Below are 19,426 nucleotides of genomic sequence, written 5' to 3'. Positions count from 1 at the left end.
CACTGCGTGCAAGGACGGGGAGACGGCTGTGAGGGTCTATCCAGGCTGCAGGGGGACAGTCTCCCCGCACCCCGCGATCCCCAGGCATCTGCGGACAGTCTGATGAGCCTGGAGTATGTGTGTGTGTATTGGGGGGGGGGTCCTCCGAAGAGCGTCCGAAATCGTGCCTCCGAGCATCTCTGGGTTTGAGTGCGCTCCCAGACCCCGCGCGACCCGGCCTCTGCTCCCGGCCCCGGCCCACCCACCCGCTCACCTGAGACCCCGGCTCAGCCACGCGCAGTCCTGTGCCCCGTGCGCCCGCCGGAGGGAGGGCGGCGGCGCGGACCGCTCCGAGTCTCCAGGCGGCCGCCCAGCTCACCAATTTGCATACCGCGTTCTGATTGGCTTACACTGGGACGGTCGCCCGCTAACTCCCCCGACACAATGGTTGTGGGGGCGTGGTCTGCGTTGGTTCCTCCCTCGCTAGGCGGGGTTTCGCTCCGCCCCGCCCCATTCTCAGGGAGCCAGGGGACCAGAGAGATGCTGCTACCCTCCTCCCCTCCGACCCGGCTCGGTCCGGTCCCTGGAGCCGTGGTCCGCACCCGTGCCGCGGGGACCTCGCGAGCCAGAGCCACAGCTTTGACGGCCCCACTGGGAGACAATACTCCCATCAGGGTGTCACCTGCTTGTGTGACAGGCGCCTGCTTTGGGCAGAGCCTGAGCCAGTCACCCCTAACCTCTGATATTTCCAAGGTCTGGCACCCAGTGGGTGCTCAGTATATGTCAGTTTCCGCCTTCCAGCCTGTGACCCCGCCAGCCCCAGCCTCTGACCTTTCTGGGATCAGCTTCCCAGTGGGCGGCGGTGGTGGACTGGGGTCATCAGTGGTTGTTACAACAGCCTCCTAGGCCAAGAGCTCGGGAGAAGGACTCTGTGAAGCCTCCAGCCCTCTCCAGGTTCCCTGATGCCTTGTTTGTTATTCTCAGAGTCCACTCTGGCCCTGAGGTAGGGGGCCAACAGGACCGGAGCCAACCCAGGACCACCGGGCCAGGCCCAACTCCACTACTCCCCAGCAGGACCATGCCTCCTGGGTCTGAGCCTCAGGATCTCCGGCCGTGGAACAAGAATGGCGTCACCGGCTTCATAGTCTGGGCACCGATAGACCCTTCCCCATAGGGAAAACCAAAGGCAGCCCCGGGTGTAACAAAAACTCTGGTTTTCATGATTTTCATGGTGACTTAGTCACAAGTAAGGAAAGCTTTCCTGGGCCAGAGAGGGGGCAAAAGAAAAAAAAATAAGTGATGTCGTGAAGGTGAAAGTTGTAGCCTGGCACAGGGCTCGAGATGGAAGCCGGGGCTGTTGCTTTCCTATAATGGTGTATGTGTTTTGTTCATTTTCTCATTATTTGAGGCTTTTACAAATCAAGGGAAACACTCTTAGGGGGAAAAAAATTCATCAAAGGACAATAGGCAATCTAGATGAAAACACCCAATAGAGTGAAAAAAGCCAAAGACACTCTTATTAAAAAAAAATTACAAGAATGAGCTAAGGGGTGGGTACTTGTGGCACAGCAGCTTAAGCTGCAGCTTGGCATGCCATCCCTTATCCAAGCACTGGTTCAAGTCCCGGCTGCTCCACTTCCGATCCAGCTCCCTGCTAATGTGCCTGGAAATGCAGCAGCAGATGGCCTGAGTGCATGGGTCCCCGCACCCACAAGGGGAACCAGGATGGAGCTCCAGGCTCCTGACGTCTACCAGGACCAGCACTGGCTGTTGCAGCTATTTGGGGAGTGAACCAGCGGATGGAAAACTCTCCCCCACCCGCCCGCTTCCTTCTCCCACTTTCTGCGTCTTTGCCTCTCGAATGAATAAGTCTTTAAAAATAATGAGATAAAACTCGCATGTCATATTTATCTTCTCTAAATGAGACCAAAAAAAAGTTTTCGGTGGAGAGGAAGAGGAATTGGGTGTGTTGATTTGCTAAGAGAAAGCCCTGGAAGGTCACTTCCAATTCTGCATATCAGATACGAAGGGCTTCAGAAAGCTCGCGGGTGCACGGAGCCAAAGGGCAATGCACGCGTGCCCTGACTTCGCCGAGGCTCCCGCGCGATGGTGTTTGCCGCCGCGGGAGGAAGTTCGGACCGTGTGGCAGTCAATCCTGCCGCGGCAGTTGCAGGGCCAGGCCGTCACCGCCAGGTGGCGACAACAAAGGCCGCGGGCGGCAGCCGCTGGGCGTGCGCGCGCGGGGCGGGGCGGGGCGGCCCCCGCTGCCCCCTCCCTCGGCGAGGAGGGGATGGCCGCCGTGGCCCGGCCGCGCGTGCGGCTGGTGGTCACCGCGGACGACTTTGGGTACTGCCCGCTGCGCGATGAAGGCATCGTGGAGGCCTTCCTGGCCGGCACCGTGACCAGCGTGTCCCTGCTGGTTAACGGCGCGGCGGCGGAGAGCGCGGCGGAGCTGGCTCGCAGGTGCTGGGCCGGGCTGGGGGCCGGAGGGGGGCGGGGGCTCGGGGCCAACCTCCCGCACCGGCTGACGTCCGTGCGCCCGCCCTCAGGCACGGCATCCCCACGGGTCTCCACGCCAACCTGTCCGAGGGCCGCCCCGTGGGCCCCGCCCGCCACGGCCCCTCGTCGCTGCTCGGTCGCGACGGCTTCTTTCTCGGCAAGATGGGATTCCGGGAGGCGGTGGCGGCCGGGGACGTGGCTTTGCCCCAGGTGCGGCTGCTCTCCGTGCCCTCCCTCCCCCGCCCCGCAAGGCCTCGCCCCGAGGGTACCCAGGGCGGGAGCGCGGCCTGCACGCTTCCCCCATTCGGACTCCGCAGCGCGCTCACTCGGAGCCGCAAGGAAACTAGGTGTTCCCGGTCACCTCTCCCTCCAGGTGCGGGAGGAGCTGGAGGCCCAACTCAGCCGCTTCCGAGAGTTGCTGGGCCGAGCCCCCACGCACGTGGACGGGCACCAGCACGTGCACGTACTCCCAGGTGCGTGGGTCGGCGCCCCGGGGGCCGGCTGGGGCTGCCCCCCCCCCCCCCGGGTGGAAGTGAGCCTGCTGGGGCTGGGCCCCCCGGGGATAGACCAAGCTGGATGTCCCCAGGTGAGCAGGTGAGGGTGCACAGACGAACTCCTCTCTGAGCGCGCTCCGCCCGCAGGCGTGTGCCAGGTGTTCGCCGAGGCGCTGCAGGCTTCCGGGGTCCGCTTCACCCGGCTGCCGCTGGAACGCGGCGTGGGCGGCTGCGCGTGGCTGGAGGCCCCTGCGCGCGCCTTCGCCTGCACTGTGGAGCGTGACGCCCGAGCCGCCGTGGGCCCCTTCTCCCGTCACGGCCTGCGGTGAGCACCCCCTCCCCCGCCCGCGCCCTGGTCCCCCCCCACAGGTCCCAGGGCGGAGCTGGCACGGCCAGCGGCTACCTAGGGAAGAAGGGGCGGGGGTCGGCCGGCTGCGTGCCACCCCTCATTCTGCCGCGCCCTTCCGTGGCCCAGCCAGCCCTGCCTGTCACCCCACAGGTGGACGGACGCCTTCGTGGGCCTGAGCACCTGCGGCCGACACATGTCTGCCCATCGCCTGTTGGGGGCGCTGGCGAGGGCCCTGGAAGGCAGGCCGGCGGGCCACGCCCTGACGGCCGAGCTGATGGCGCACCCGGGCTACCCCAGCGTGCCTCCAGCGGGGGGCTGCGGTGAGGGCCCGGACGCCTTCTCCTGCTCTTGGGAGCGGTTGCACGAGCTACGAGTGCTCACGGCGCCAACGCTGCGGGCCCGGCTGGCCCAAGACGGCGTGCAGCTCTGCGCCCTGGACGACCTGGACTCCAAGAGGCCCGGGGAGGGGGTGCCCTGTGGGGCCACTCTGGAGCCCTTCCTGCAACCCTCGACACCTTGACGCCGACCGAGGGCCCAGCTCTGATTGGCCCTCCGTGCAGAGAAGGCGGTAGCATTGAGCCTCGGCACAGTCTGGAACCCAGCCCTGGAGCAGAGTCCGTGACTGCTCCGGGTGCGGGCCACTTCAAGCCCAGGTGGCCAGTTCCTCCTGGCTCCAGTGTGACAGTCACAGCATGGGCACGCCCGAGTCTTGGCTGCAGGCTGCCTCCGCCTGTGCCGCCTGTGCCCAGGTGTGCCCGCACAACCGCAGTCAAACCCGTGATGGTTTAAGGGCAGTGGGCAGAGACGGTGACATTTAATAAAACGCTATGTGCATCTTTCAAACTTGTGTAGTTTGTGAACTGTACCCAGGGAACCTCACAGACAGGAAACACAGAGCCACTGCCCCTTGACCCCCAAGCGAATATTCCAGAGAAGATATGGACCGGTTTTGTTCAAGCTGGAGTTTTTCTCCATCCTTTTTTGGGGGGAAGGAACAGAGGACAGGGCAGGGGTGGCGGTAGGAGTGGGCAGATTGTCTCGCCAGGCTGCTCTTTGGCAGGTCGTGTTATAACCTCCATTTGGAAGAACAAAAGGAAGTCGCGTGTTCTAAGTAAGCTGCTCTAGGGGACACATCCTAGAGCTCACAGAACTGTGTCTGGACTTCGGCAGGGGCGGTCTCCGGTGGGAAGTGGGATCCTGGGTTTCTGAGCTGGGCCTGGTGACATGTGGATGCCCTATGGGCCAGGGGTCCTGCAATGCAGGAAGGTGGTGGGGGATTTCTCAGAGGACACACAACGTCCCCCTCCACCCAGCTCTGGAGGACGGGAAGGCAGATGACCACCACGTGGTCCTTCGCCTCGTCTCGTGTAACTTCATGTCACAGTGCCAGGGTCCCAGCCTTATAGATCCAGGTGGCTTTGCACCTGCTCGCTCATTGGATGTGCATGAAATGGGTAAGGGTGGGCTCTGCCTCCTTCCCACCTCTGCTCCCCTCGACTGTGCCCATCTTCCTTCCTAACTGCCCCTGCGCCCTCCAGCACCCTTGACCTTGACCCTTGCAGCCACAGTACCTTTCTCACTTCCTTTCCCTCATGCCTGTGGACTCATTCACCGTGAGCCTGCTCCCTCCTTGCCTTTGAGCCCATTGTAGTCTGGCTGCACTCCTGCCCGCTGCCCGCTGGGGTGAGTAGCAGGGAGGTCAAAGGCAGCTCTGGCGATTGGAGTTCGACTACAGTTTTGTTCTGGGAGGCGGCTGGTGTTGCAGGGCCAAGGCTCAGAGGGAGAGAGGTGTGGGTGGGCAGGAAACGACCCAAGGGCTTGCACACACGCTAGATGGAGCTGACAACCATGGGAGGGAAGGATGGATGAGGAGAGAAGGGGGCTGGGACCAGCTCAGGGACCTAGATGGCACATGCATGGGACCAGAGGCACTGCCAAGTCAGAGTGGGAGCCACGCTCAGAAGCTGCCAACTGCTTGGGGCCCCGGGCGGGACGTACAAGATGGTGACAAGGCCCACTGCAGGGGACATGGGCGTGATGAAGCAGACACTCGGCTCAGGCTGAACAATGACCAAGTGAGAGAGAGGGTCAGAAGATGGAGCTCGGCAAGTTGAGAGAGGCTCTTGCTGTTCCTGAGCTCAAAGGGACCTCCCGGGAGGAGCCGTGCTGAGTGGCGGGATGCAACAAGCCAGGGTGGGTGCGTGGCCCAGCAGCTGACACGCTTGGGCCACCGGTACCCGGCATCAGAGCGCCTAGGTTTGAGTCCCGGCTCTGATTTGGATTCCAGCTACCCTGGGAAGCAGTAGGATGGTTGGTCCCTGCCATGCACTGCGGGAAATTGCGATCCTGGCTCCTGGCTTTGAACTGGCCCAGCTCCAGCTGCTGTGGGTATTTGGAAAGCGAATCAGCAGACGAGACCTCTCTGTCTCTCAAATAATGTAAGTTAAAGTCACGCCAGATGCTCTCTGGGTCTATTTTGTCCTCTGTACCAAGGGGGACACGGTGCTCACGGGGCTGTCCCCAGTTCACAGAGAAGTGACACCCCAGGAAGCTTCTCCCCACCAAGACCCTCCAGCCCCAGCTAACAGGACAGGTCTGGCGGAGGACCCCAGGCCAGGCCCACGCCACCGCAGCTCCTTGGCAGCCGGCTGTCCCAGGGACCCAGGTGGGTTTCCGGCGGCACCATTCGGGGAGAACAGCTTGAGTCCCACGATCTTGATGGCGACAGCCACCTTCCTGGGAGCCTGTTTTACCTCTGCTGTGGGTCATAACCCCAGCTAGTTGGGGCTGTGGGGCTTAAGTGACGCATCCATGCATGGGTCTCAAGACACCCATGGGGAGGCAGGAACCTCTGTGCACTCTCTCTCAATGCTCCCCCCTCAACCAGCTTTGATGGGCGGAGAAACAGAGCGAGCGAGCTCCCATCTGCCAGTTCACTCCCCAACTACCCACAACAGCCAGAGCTCAAACCCAGTCTGTCCCCCACGTGGGTGGCGGCAGCCCGTCCCTTGAGCCGTCACTGCTAGCTAGCTGCTAGGGTCTGCCTTGGCAGGAAGCTCAAGGCCGGCGCAGAGCCAGGTTTAGAAGCCGGGCACTCTGCCGTGGGACGTGTGTGTCTTAACTGCTAGGCTAAATGCCCACTCCTCCGTGAGCCTCTTCGCGAGGGTGTGGATGGGTGAGAGAGATCAGAGACCCCAGCCACCCCTCCACGGTCTCCGGGCACACTGGCCCCTGGGCACAGCCCACCCCAGGTGAGGAAGAAACCCACACGATCAGACCAGCATTGGAGAGCGTTTTTATTGAGGGCAGCAGAGCGGGCGGCAGCATCTCAGAAAAGCCCAGTCTCCGCCATGGCTGGGGGGTGCAGAGAGCAGGAGGGCTCGGCGCACTTCCAGGAAACGGGCGAGGTGCCGACTCCTGAGCGAGCCTGGGGCCAGTGGCGGGCGGGTGGCTATGCCCAGCCCTCGCCTTCTCCTGGAGGACCTAAGCCTCTCGGGGCGGCCTGCCTGCTTGTTCGAAGCCTGCCCCGGGGCGCGGCTGGAAGGAGCCAGCCACCCAAGCCAGAGGCCAGAGCGCCCGCTGATTGAAGAGCTGGGCTCTGCTGCCGGCACACGGCAACCTCCCTGTGGTGAGCAGAGACCAGTGCGGGGCGGGGGGTTTGACAGGCAGGCAGAGCTAGGTTGGCAGAAAATACAAAGCAATGGGACAGTTTCCAAGAATGGCAATTATTTCTGGACAGGAAGGAACGGTGGCTCATCTGGACAGCTCCCGACAGGATTTGGCATTTTTATTACAAGTCTGAGTGTGAGTGACACAAAATCCACCATCACCTTTCCGCTTGTGAAGCGGCCGACGTGGCAACGCCGGCCCAGTGCCCCTCTGTCCTGGGCACAAGGCGGTCTCCAGAAACCCGCCCCTCGCATCCCTAGCGCTAAAGAAAGAAGCCGGGTTCATTCGCACACATCAGGGGCCACGCGCCTGGACAACCACACAGATGCTGCTGCCACTGCCTAACCCACTGCTGCCTCTTCCACGCAGGCCTCGGGCGTCTGCGAGCCCCGGAGAGATCTCACATTACAGAACTAAGGTTAAAACAGAAAGCAGCTCCTGTCCCCAGGCAGCCAAGAGGGGAAGCCGCCAGTGGCAGAAACGGGTGGTGACGCGCGGCGCTTGGCCGGCCGCCACCCCTGGGAGTTAGCAGGGCGTGCGAGCGAGTGAAGTTTCCTCTGTTAGTTCAGGGACAGTCCCACTTGTGCCTTGCAAAAGACAGCAACATTCAAATCCTTACAAAGTTCGTCTGATGATAAATTCTAAGGTCAATTTTTTATTTCTACAAAAAAAGGCAATCAAAACAATATAAAACACATTGAAAGGATATTACTGAGTGAGCTTCGAGTGGAGCTTGACTCGGCAAAGGCTGTGAGTCCAGAGGGGAGAAGGAAGGCCATCTCGTTCCTGGGCTGGACAGGCGGCGCCTGTGCCGGAAGGGCTCCGATCCCACAGAGGGTCGCGCTGGGCCGCGGGAGGGTTGCGGTGGGCTGCTGCACTGTGGAGGCAGACAGAGCTCCGTGGCACACTCGGCTGCAGCCTGGTGGCAGGTGACCTTGGAATTCCGGCGGCTGCACTGGCTTCACGTGGCCCACAGTGACCAGCAGATCTTCCGAGGTGGCTGCAGGGAGGGGCGCCGTCCTTGGCCTTGGGGCGGGGGGGCTGCAGGGGGGCCTTTCTGGTGAGCAATTCCTGGCCCAAGCGGCTGTGGCAATGTCCTGGGGCTGGAAGGCCCTCCCTCCAGGGTCACCAGGCTTCCTGGGCAGGCCAGGCCGGCCAGGCCGCAGTCCAGTCACGCACACAGGCAGGGGGTGTGTGCCCATTTCATCAGCATCACCGTGGGAACATTCGCCAGAGTTTCACTCAAGAGCGGGGCCTCCCTTTCCACGCAATTTTTTTTTGAGGGGTGAGGGGTGGGAGAGGTGGTGGCTGGTGGCTTGCTTTCGTGGTTTTTTAAAGGATGTTACAGAGTGGATTCGGGAGAGTTTGGACTAACTCCCAGGCCGGGTGCTGTCTCCTCTCCTCTCTGGAGGAGACAGGGCTGGGTCGAGGGGCGCGTGAACAAGTGCTGTGAGAAGGTGGGAGTGCAGGGCCAGGGGACAGGGGAACCACAACCTTTGTTTTTTTCTTTCTCTTTCTCTTTTTTTTTTTTTTTTCTTTTAACTTTATCGACTAAATGTAACTTGAAGATTTTGGATAAATTTGGACAAGAAAAGAAACACCATTTTTGGAGATAGATTGAAGCAGTGATTTTTGAAACAAAGAGAGCAGAACTAGAACATCTGAAATTTTTAATCCTTTCTTTACAGGTTACCTAGACCGCTTTTGATTAAGAAAACTGTAGAAAGTTAGTAACTGCCACGAGCGGACGCCAGGCGGTGGCACGTGTCAATTTTCCACAGAGTCCTGCTTTGCGGGGTGTCTGAGGGCACTGCTCGGGGTCTCTGCTCACATCGGCTGGAATCATCCGTGGCAGACTTTAGTCCACAGGTCGCTTCTCCCCATATTTCTTTGTAAACTCTTCAGCATTCTTACAGAATTTTTTACGGTCCTTAGAGTATTCTTCAGCTAGGTCAGCCCGAAGCGGGTGCTCGGGCTGGGGGTCGTTCACCAGTGCTATGAGGGACTGGATTACTGTGGAGAGAAGGACAAGGCATCGGGGTTAGAAGGGCCTCAGAAGGAGCCCGGGCGGAGGCAGATGGCCCAGAACTCAACACTGCTTCACACCCGCTGTCTGCCATTCTGGCCACCAGCACTCGGCCCGCCTCTCCTCCTAGCTCAGCAGGTAGGAGTCCTGGTTCCCGGCCCCTCCCAGCCCCCTGGGGACAGCAGGCTCTCATTCACGCTGGACTGGGCAGCGTGTCTCCACCTCTGCCTAGCACGTGGCACTGTGCTAGGTTCTCGGTAGTTGGAGTAAGCACAAGAAGAGGTGTGTGACACGGCGGTCCCTGTCAGTCTCTGAGGAGCCTACCCCAGAAGACCCCAGGGAGCTTCTGAACCCTCCCCACCCAGCCACGGGGAGGCTGACAGTGGCCAGCGCCATCACTGTCACTCCTGCAGGCAGAAGTCACACTTGTGGCTCGGGCTGGTGGCCCCATGCCTCCCCACACTCACTCCCTAGCCCCCTGCGTACCACCAGCACCCCTGGCCCCCACGACAGTCCCTGCAGAAAGGCACCTGCCCTCTCTGGATTGCTGGTGGTCCACACTCGGTTACCAGGGCCCACGCTCTGCCTGCAGTTTCGCCGAGGAGTGGATTTGCGTGCACCAAGGCGTGGCCAGTCAGCACCACAGGGAGTGCTCCTGTGACCACAGTGGGCTCGGGGAGGCAAAGACAAGGAGGGGCCAGCACAGGCTGAGTGGCAGGACGAGTGGCTGGACTTGAAAGAGCAGGCAGGGCAAAGGGCCTAGAAGTTTCTCTGTGGCGCAGAGCACTCTAACTCCATTCCCACACCCTTGGGTGGAGACCGCCTCTGGACAGGCCCAGAAGGCGTATTTTGTCTGTTTCCATATGTTTCCTTTCTGTTTTACCCCAGCCTGGCCCCGTAGAAATGATTCAGCCACTGGTATTACATGGCTGCAGCCGGCTGGCCACAGATCCCTGTGCACCCTACACCATCAGAAAGCTTTGTAAGAGCTGAGGGGCGGGGACCGACACTGTAGTTCACTTGGGTAATCCTCCGCCTGCGGCGCCGGCATCCCATATGGGCGCCGGGTTCTAGTCCCGGTTGCTCCTCTTCCAGTCCAGCTCTCTGCTGTGGCCCGGGAAGGCAGTGGAGGATGGCCCAAGTGCTCCGGCCCCTGCACCTGCATGGAAGATCAGGAAGAAGCTCCTGGCTTCTGGCTTCGGATTGGCGCAGTGCCAGCTGCAGCAGCCATTTGGGGAGTGAACCAATGGAAGGAAGACCTTTCTCCCTGTCTCTCTCTCACTGTCTGTAACTCTACTTTTCAAATAAATAATAATAAAAGAGCTGAGGGGAGGGAACAGTGACTCAAGTGGCAAACTCCCGTTAAAGACCACCGACAGAAGGCGGCCGCGGATGGGCACGGGAACCAGTACCCATCTCCCGCCCCGCCAGTCCCAGCGAGGGTGGCCTCACCTCAAACAACGCTTTGTTCATTTTTCCCCCTATCAACTTAAAATGTTTGTTCATGTTCATCTCTTTGGAAGGGAAGGGGGTGGGGGAGAGAGCTCGTGTGCTGTACTATCCAGTGGTTTCATGCAACCAGACGCCTGCAAACAGCCAGACTGGGCCAGGCCAGTCAGGAACTGAAACCGGGTCTGCCAGGGGACCGAGCACCGGGCCATCGTCCACCACCACAGGCACCTCTAAGGATTTCGGAACACCGGCCCTGGGTGCGCTGGCTGGGCTGTTTCCACCCGCACTGGGACGTCACACTGCTCCCTCAGCTTGGAAGCCTGACCCACGCCTGCCCCTGAGCGCGAGCGGGTGGCTCCCTGTCCTTTCCCACAATCAGGGACGGCTCTGCCCCAGCAGACTCACTACCTTATGCGTGTTTCAGGACTCTCCTGGGCTCCGGGCGCTGAGTGCCCAGGATGCCCCACTCCCCTGCTGGTGTGGCCGCGGGGGCTCGACTTCTCACTGGGACCCTCTTGGCACAGCTGTATCGGCACAGAACCAACCACTTGTTAATTATTATTATTATTTTTTTTGACAGGCAGAGTGGACAGTGAGAGAGAGACAGAGAGAAAGGTCTTCCTTTGCCGTTGGTTCACCCTCCAATGGCCGCTGCGGCTGGCGCATCTCGCTGATCCGAAGCCAGGAGCCAGGTGCTTCTCCTGGTCTCCCATGGGGTGCAGGGCCCAAGCATGTGGGCCATCCTCCACTGCCTTCCCGGGCCACAGCAGAGAGCTGGCCTGGAAGAGGAGCAACCGGGACAGAATCCGGTGCCCCAACCGGGACTAGAACCCGGGGTGCTGGCGCCGCAGACAGATTAGCCTAGTGAGCTGCGGCGCCGGCCACCATTTGTTACTTATGAAGACCTGCTTTCTCAGGAGATAGTCACTGGCCAAGTTGGCTACTTGTCAATTTCACTCTTTTCTGTGAACTCACTTGTCCTTCCATTTTACTTACAAGGGTTTCCAAACTGTCCTATTAGCACTCTGTCAAGTCTGTCTGTCCTCCTCGGGGCACAGTCCTGCTGTGCCGAGCCTGCCGCTAGCGGCTGTGGGGACGCCTTTCAGACCCTTCAGAGCACAGCTGTGGCCCAGCCATCCTCTGTCACGTATTCGGAACAGCAGAGGCATTGTGTGAGGATACTTAAGCTTTCAAAACATTTCCGCACCCAAATAAACCTCCACATAATTGAATTTTCCCCACAACCTTTCACAATTTTCTTTATCCGAGAGGCGAAGAGAGTAAGAGAGACAGAGCAAGTTCCCATCTGCTCACCACCGGCTGGCCTCTCAACCAAACGCCCACAGGCTGGCCCAGGGCCGGGCGGCAGGCGTACAGCTGAGCTGGGACTCAGCGGGCACTGCGCGTGGGGTTAAGCCGCAGCTTCACCCCTGCCTGTCTCCTCACAACTTATTCTGGTTTCTTCAACAAGAAGAAGCTCAAAAACCAAATTTTACCCACCACTCTCACTGTCTTCTCATCAGAGAATAAGGCCCACGCACTGTTTTTCCTATTCGTATAGAAAGTGTCTTTGCAACAGAAGGCATGAACACCATGGGTAACGTCCCAGGGAGCTCCACTAGCACAGAACGCAACGCCAAGGCAGCCCCTGCCCCAGGAGGTGCGCCACGCTGCAGCCTTCTAGAGAAGGCACCAAAGCCACAAACTCATCAGCTGCACCCGGGTCTCCCACAGCCAATACGGGCGCTGGTGTTACACGCAGTGCCAACGCCAGCTTCCTCGGTTTAATGTTTAATGCTTCCTTATTATTTTCTTAAAAAAAAAAAAAAAAAAGACACAAGTCACATGCTGCAAAACAGCCCTTTTAAAAAGCACACAGTGTTGGCCGGCACCGTGGCTTAACAGGCGAATCCTCCACCTTGCGGCGCCGTCACACCGGGTTCTAGTCCCGGTTGGGGCACCAGATTCTATCCCGGTTGCCCCTCTTCCAGGCCAGCTCTCTGCTATGGCCCGGGAGTGTAGGGGAGGATGGCCCAAATCCTTGGGCCCTGCAACTGCATGGGAGACCAAGAGAGGCACCTGGCTCCTGGCTTCGGATCAGCGAGATGCGTCGGCCGCAGCGGCCATTGGAGGGTGAACCAACGGCAAAGGAAGACCTTTCTCTCTGTCTCTCTCTCACTGTCCACTCTGCCTGTCAAAAAAATTAAAATTAAAAAAAAAAAAATTGTTAAAAAAAAGCACACAGTGTTGAGTGGACTCACAGAGCCGTACACAACCACTACTGAATTCCAGAACACCCATCACCGCAAGGCAGTTATTCTGGCCCAACCCCTTCCCGGACCATGACAATCAAGCAGTCTGCTCTGCGGGCTCGCCTGTCCTGATCACCCATCAACTGCTAGCTGAGTGTTGTTATGTGCAGTCCTTACGATCTACACCCTTCGCCGTGACGGCTGGATGAATGGATGAAGGGCTGAATCACTGCTCCTAGGAGAAAGTTAGGTTGCTAAAGGCCTCTGCTCACATTTTTTCATCCATCTGGATAGAACCCTGGTCTATGTATATTTAAAGATGCTTTATTTAATATCTAGCACTGACTCACCAGCACAGGCTTCCTGGCCACGACACCACCTGACAACACACGTGTTCTCCCTCTGGTGCTGTGAACAAGAGCCAGCACTGAGGCGCCACACTCGGGGCCATCTCAAATCGCTAAAGCACAAAGATGCAAGACACGTGGCACCAGAGCGCCACCTGCCACAGCGTGACAGGAGAAAGCCGCACTGTCGAGCTCACAGCGTCAGCAGGGGCGTGGGCTGGGAATGACGCCACGTTCTCGTCTTTCCGTGCACATCTGGGATTGATCACGAAAGCACCAGGAGCACCTGTACATACAGAAACTGGGAACAAGGAAGCTCAGCTGCCAATGGACTCCCAGAACGTGTGGCACCGGTGACCAGCTCTGCCCTTCAGCACGCTATCCGCAGGCCTACACGTGCTTTGGCACGAATGGGCACCTGCCTCCTTCCTCAGGTGGCTACAGCAGAGAGCTCTGCTCCGCTTCCACGTCCGCTGGGGACAGGTGTGGGCGCTGTGTTCACTCCCTCGGCGTCTGCGGCTAAGAGCGGCTCTGCAGGCTCACCAGCGGCTCTGCACGCTGCCGTCTACTGCATTACGCTGCACTTTAGATTCCAAATCCATCTTAACTCTACGGCTGACAGCCCTAGCACTGGCCACTCTCCGTGCTTCCTCCCTCACGAGACTGCCAGGGAACTCTGAGCTGCCAATGGAGCTGGTCTAAGGACTTTCTGAGGAACAGCAGTATGTTTAAAGATTTACTTATTGGCCGGCGCCACGGCTCAGTAGGCTAATCCTCTGCCTTGCGGCGCCGGCACACCGGGTTCTAGTCCCGGTCGGGGCACCGATCCTGTCCCGGTTGCCCCTCTTCCAGGCCAGCTCTCTGCTGTGGCCAGGGAGTGCAGTGGAGGATGGCCCAAGTCCTTGGGCCCTGCACCCCATGGGAGACCAGGAGAAGCACCTGGCTCCTGCCATCGGATCAGCGCGGTGCGCTGGCCGCAGCGCGCCTACCGCGGCGGCCATTGGAGGGTGAACCAACGGCAAAAGGAAGACCTTTCTCTCTGTCTCTCTCTCACTGTCCACTCTGCCTGTCAAAAAAATAAATAAATAAAAAAATAAAAAAAAAAAAAAAAGATTTACTTATTTATTTGAAAGTCAGATTTACACAGAGGGAGAAATACAGAAGAATCTTCCATCTTTGGGTTCACTCCTCAGATGTCTGTAATACCCAGGCCAAAGCCGGAGCCAAGAGCCAGGAGCCAGGAGCTTCCTCCGGGTCTCCCTCATGGGTGTTGGGGGCGGGCACAAGCACTTGGGCCATCTTCTACTGCTTTCCCAGGCCATTTGCAGAGAGCTGGATCAGAAGTGGAGCAGCCGGGACTCGAACCGGCACCTATATAGGATGCTGGTAACAGGGGTGGTGCCGCGTAACACCAGCTGCAGGAAGGCTGTGTATATGGAGGGCTGAGTGGGCCAGAGGCCATGAGGCGAGGAGGTCCCGGAACTCGGGTCTGAGGAGACTGAGTCATCAGTGGGGATCCAGGCAACAACAGATGATGCAAGGGGCACGGACGCTGCGTGTTCAGGGGTGAAGCAAGGAGCGGCCAGGCAGATTCTGGGTGGCGGCGGCTAAACGGCAGTCAGGGAACGGCCAGAGAAACAGGGACACCCACCACGCGGGGCACCAGGTGGGGAACCAGCAGCTTGCCCAGAGAGCCACCACTGGGGACAAGCGAGGACAAGCAGGCTCCAGCGGGCCCAGGCACCAACAAGGCACTGTGGCACTGCTCCTGGCCCACCTCTGCAACCAGCTCTCCCACCCTGCGACCCTGCTGCAGAGCCACTGCTCCTCCCACCAAGAGGCCCCTTTTGATTCTGAACTTGCTAGATGAACACAGTCCAGTGGAAAGGGGTGAACCAAACAGGTGAACGTGCTGCTTGGGACACCTACATCTTGTATCAGAGTACCAGCTCCAGTCCTGGCTACTCTGCCTTTTTTTTTTTTTTTTTGACAGGCAGAGTGGACAGTGAGAGAGAGCCAGAGGGAAGGGTCTTCCTTTGCCGTTGGTTCACCCTCCAATGGCTGCCGCGGCCGCCGCGCTGCAGCCGGTGCACCGTGCTGATCCGATGGCAGGAGCCAGGTGCTTCTCCTGGTCTCCCATGGGGTGCAGGGCCCAAACACTTGGGCCATCCTCCACTGCACTCCCGGGCCACAGCAGAGAGCTGGCCTGGAAGAGGGGCAACCGGGACAGAATCCGGCGCCCGGACCGGGACTAGAACCTGGGGTGCCGGCGCCGCAGGCGGAGGATTAGCCTGTTGAGCTGCGGCACTGGCCACTACTCTGCTTTTTTAAAAAATGAGTTATTAAATGTATTTGAAAAGCTGGGGGGAGGGGGGCAGGGAAAGAACAGAGGGAGAGAGAGAGAACTTATATCTGCTGGTTCACTCCCCAAATGGTCACAATGGCTGGGTCTGGGTCAGGCTGAAGCCAGGAGTCTGGAACTCCATGTAAGTCTCTCACATGGGTGACAGGGGCCCAGGTCCTTGGGCCATTCTCTGCTGCTTTTCCAGGTGTGTTAGCAGGGAGCTGGACTGGAAGTGGAGCAGCCAGGACTCAAACCAGAGCTCGTATGGGATGCAAGCATCACAGGCAGTGGCTTGGCCCACTGTGTCCCAACATGCGCTCGAGCTCCTCTGCTTCTGATCCAGCTTCCTGCTAATGTGCTGGGGAAGGCAGTGGATGATGGCCCAAGTTCGTGGCTCCGGGCCACCCACACTGGGGATCCGGATGGAGTTACAGGCTCCTGGCTCTGGCGAGGTCCAGCCCTGACTGATGTGGACATTTGGGGAGTGAACCACCGTCTCTCTCTCTTTCTGCCTTTCAGATAAGTGTTTTTTAAAAAGGGAATCCAGCAGATGTGACAGTGTGCTAATTCAGTGCCTGAGCGGCAGGTGATCTGACAGCTTCCACTTCTGCCCTGGAGCGCCGAGACCACCGTGCTACAAAGACATGCTCCAATCTTGCTGTGCGGAGCGCAAGCAGCCACAGAGAGGACAGAAGTGCCCCAGCCAGCCCAGCCCCCACAGCTGAGAAGCAGGCCCACCAGCATGCAGCAGCCTCCACGGAGCTCCAGAGGCAGGCAAGACCCCAGCCAGCCCAGGCGAGAAACGATGAGAAGCTGCTGCTACTCTATACCAGGGAACTTTGCAGGGCTCAGAATGCAGCCCTAGCTAACCAGAGACCGGGAAATGGGGCGTCAGGGACAGCACCCCCGAGGCATGTGAGATGCGAGTATGGCTTCGAGGCCATGCCATGAGAATCTACAGAATAACTTTCTGGAAAAAGCTCCAAACTGTTCCAAATCACAAAACAGCAATTCTGCTCCCAGAATTGTGGGCACACAGGACAGCACCTGTACCAGTTTTACCTGGAAAATCCTAAGCCAACAGTACACTTGACACAAGATGGAAAAGCCAGGTTACCTGGCTCCCTGAAGAACACAGGAGGCTCTGCACCCAGCTCTGAAGCTAAGGCAGGAACATTCACCATAGCCCTGTGCTGCCACTGTCCCCAGAGGAGGCGGCAACGCACCTGTATCCAACCCTTGGGAGCCTCGCGAGCCCTGGTTTTCCTAGGCAGCCTGGCTGGGAGGGCCCCGGCCCCGGCGCTGACCTGGCTGACGAACAGAAGTGCGTGAAGGCTGCCGTGCCATTCCCTTAGGAAGCGACAGGCTTCCTAAGGAGCAGTCTGAAGGGCGAACACTCAAGCTCTGGGGGCGAGCTGGTGCACTTGAGACAGCCACGTCCCTGCTGGGGCGCCAGAGGAGTACTGGCTACTGTGCTTTGGAGCCAGCTTCCTGCTGATGCTGTGGGAGGCAGCAGATTTTAAAGAAAGCCGCCCAGAATATGAGATTGGGACTTCCTGCGCTTTCATCTGGAAGCATCACCTGCATGGCGGCCCCTGCCCTCTCCCTGCACCGCCGGCTCTGAGCCCTGCGCTTCAGCTCATGCCCTGCCAAGCAGAAAGGCCCTCGCCAGCCTCCCGTCTTGCTTCAAGTCTGGGACCACGTGCTCGCTGCCGTGCGACGCCACCTTAAACAGGGCTCTCCCTTCCCCTCTGGGGGGGGGGGGGGGGGGGGGGCCCACACTCCTTCATCACCTCCAGGGCCCGGCACCCACACCCCCTCACCGTGTCCAGTCAACCCCCGAGGCTGGCTGGCTGGCTGTGTGTCCCCAGCCAGCCAAGAGCAGCCTCCTATATACTTGTGCAGGTCACCAGCTCACTGGAGACAATCATCCCGGCAGACAGGCAGGACCTCAGGAATACCTTGGCCTGCACTGCCGCCGCTAACACTGGGCTTCCCCGGACTCCGTGCCTGGCACGGCACGCGAAGGACCCTCGAACCCCTGGCCGTGTCCCAGGAGGCCCATCTAAGGAACATGTCTTACCTTGGTCGGTTTTGGTTGCTGGCTTCCAGTTTTCAGCACTAATTACGGGCAGACAGACCTGCCCCTTTTCATCAATGTTTGGGTGATAGATCTTTGTTTTAAATGTGATCTTCGGTGGTTTGAATGGGTACTCTGCTGGAAAGTTGATTTCGATTCTGAAGGCTCCCTTGTCATATGGAGGGTTGTCCTGGAGGGAGAGAGGAGACCACAATCACACTGCAGTTCACAACCTGTGGCCAACACTGGAATGTTCTGTTGTTTACACGACAGATTAATTTACTCCAAGTGATGCCCTGGTCTTTTTATACTTTTGAATGCTTTTTTTTTTTTTTAATTTTTTATTTTTTTTTATTTTTTATTTTTGACAGGCAGAGTGGACAGTGAGAGAGAGAGAGAGAGAGAAATGTCTTCCTTTGCCGTTGGTTCACCCTCCAATGGCCGCTGCGGCTGGTGCGCTGCGGCCGGCGCACTGCGCTGATCCGATGGCAGGAGCCAGGTACTTCTCCTGGTCTCCCATGGGGTGCAGGGCCCAAGCACTTGGGCCATCCTCCACTGCACTCCCTGGCCACAGCAGAGAGCTGGCCTGGAAGAGGGGCAACCGGGACAGGATCGGTGCCCCGACCGGGACTAGAACCCGGTGTGCCAGCACCGCAAGGTGGATTAGCCTAGTGAGCCACGGCGCCAGCTTGAATGCTTTTTTTTTAAAAAAAGACGTATTTATTTATTGAAAGAGTGTTAGAGACAAGAGAAGAAAAATCTTCCATCCACTAGTTCACTCCCCAAAGGCCAGCAGAAGCCAGGGCACTGGAACGCCAGCCAGTTCTCCCACGTGTGCCTGGGCATCTTCCATTGCCTTCCTAGGGCAGTAGCAGGGAGCTGGACTGGAGGGGACAGACGGGACTCAGGCTAGAGCGCATATGGAATGCTGCAGTCGCAAGCAATGGCTTAATCCACTGCACCACAAAGCCGGCCCCCCAAACACTGTGTTTTGTTTGTTTTCCAGGGCAGCTTTGAGTTTACAGCAAAACTGAGGAAAGCAGAGATTCCCGCATGCTCACTGCCTCCATGCACACGGTCTCCCTGACCAACATCCGACACCAAAGGGCAAATCTGTTATAATCCATGGCCCTACACCGTCACATTGTTATCACTGAGAATCCACAGTCCACATGAGGGCTTCCCTCAGTCCCCTTTCAGATGACCACACTCTGGGGACAGGCAGCTGGCAGGGCCACCCTGCCTAGGCATCCCCATGAGGAGACCAGCGAATGCCTGAGGGTGTCGTCTGCTGGCCACCATCTAGTAGACCAGAGACTGGGACGATTCCACACAAATGACCCACACACACAGGAAAAAATGCAATCACTGGCAAACAGAAATCCAACTTACACACCATCGGTGGGGTTCCTGTCATGCCTAACAAACAGTGCTGGGGACAGGGAAGTGGCAGGAAACACAGGGGCCTCTGTGTAAGCCAGGGCTCACTGAGACAGGTATCGGCACCACAAGTCACAAAAGCAGAAGTCAAGAGGCTGGTGCTGTGGTACAGCAGATTATACCACTGCCTGCAACGCCAGCATCCCGAATGAGTGCCGGTTCAAATCCTGGCTGCTCCACTTCCAATCCAGCTCCCTGCTAATGTGCCTGGGAAAGCAGCTGAAGATGGCCTTAATGTTTGAGTCCATCCACATGGGAGACCCAGATGGAGTTTCAGGCTCCTGGCTTTGGCCCGGCATAACCCCAGGCACTGCAGCCATTTGCAGAGTGAACAGAATAAACTTTTTTTTTTTTTTTTTTTAAAGAAGTCACACGGGGAGAAATGCACACTGACGGGGGTGAACCACACACAGCGCGGGCCAGAGCAGACACCCACAGGCTGTCCAGTCAAGCTATGCCCCCACGCCCTGCCCCGACCTGTGCTGGCAAAGCCCC

At 58.7% G+C, this 19,426-nt stretch overlaps 2 protein-coding genes across 2 annotated transcripts in view; one reads left to right on the top strand and one right to left on the bottom strand.

The window, feature by feature from the left end:
• The first annotated feature begins 2,047 nt into the window (after positions 1-2,047).
• Positions 2,048-4,148, top strand: YDJC (YdjC chitooligosaccharide deacetylase homolog). The gene is made up of 5 exons (XM_062182330.1): positions 2,048-2,442; positions 2,529-2,688; positions 2,852-2,951; positions 3,120-3,297; positions 3,472-4,148. Exons 1-5 carry the CDS (start codon positions 2,048-2,050, stop codon positions 3,839-3,841), a joined length of 1,203 nt encoding a protein of 400 aa, XP_062038314.1. The 3' UTR covers positions 3,842-4,148.
• A 3,471-nt stretch (positions 4,149-7,619) lies between these two features.
• Positions 7,620-19,426, bottom strand: part of UBE2L3 (ubiquitin conjugating enzyme E2 L3) — a 48,683-nt gene continuing 36,876 nt past the window's right edge. The window contains exons 3-4 of the mRNA XM_062182178.1: positions 17,495-17,681; positions 7,620-9,003 (exon numbers count right to left, since the gene is read on the bottom strand). Coding sequence (XP_062038162.1) covers positions 8,849-9,003; positions 17,495-17,681 — 342 coding nt within the window. The 3' untranslated portion in view covers positions 7,620-8,848. The remainder of the gene's footprint in view (positions 9,004-17,494; positions 17,682-19,426) is intronic.

This window comes from Lepus europaeus, chromosome 23 (assembly GCF_033115175.1).
Source record: "Lepus europaeus isolate LE1 chromosome 23, mLepTim1.pri, whole genome shotgun sequence".
NCBI classification, from domain to species: Eukaryota; Metazoa; Chordata; class Mammalia; order Lagomorpha; family Leporidae; genus Lepus; species Lepus europaeus.
Note: the sequence above shows the minus strand (reverse complement) of the source record. Positions and strands in the feature narration are given on the sequence as shown.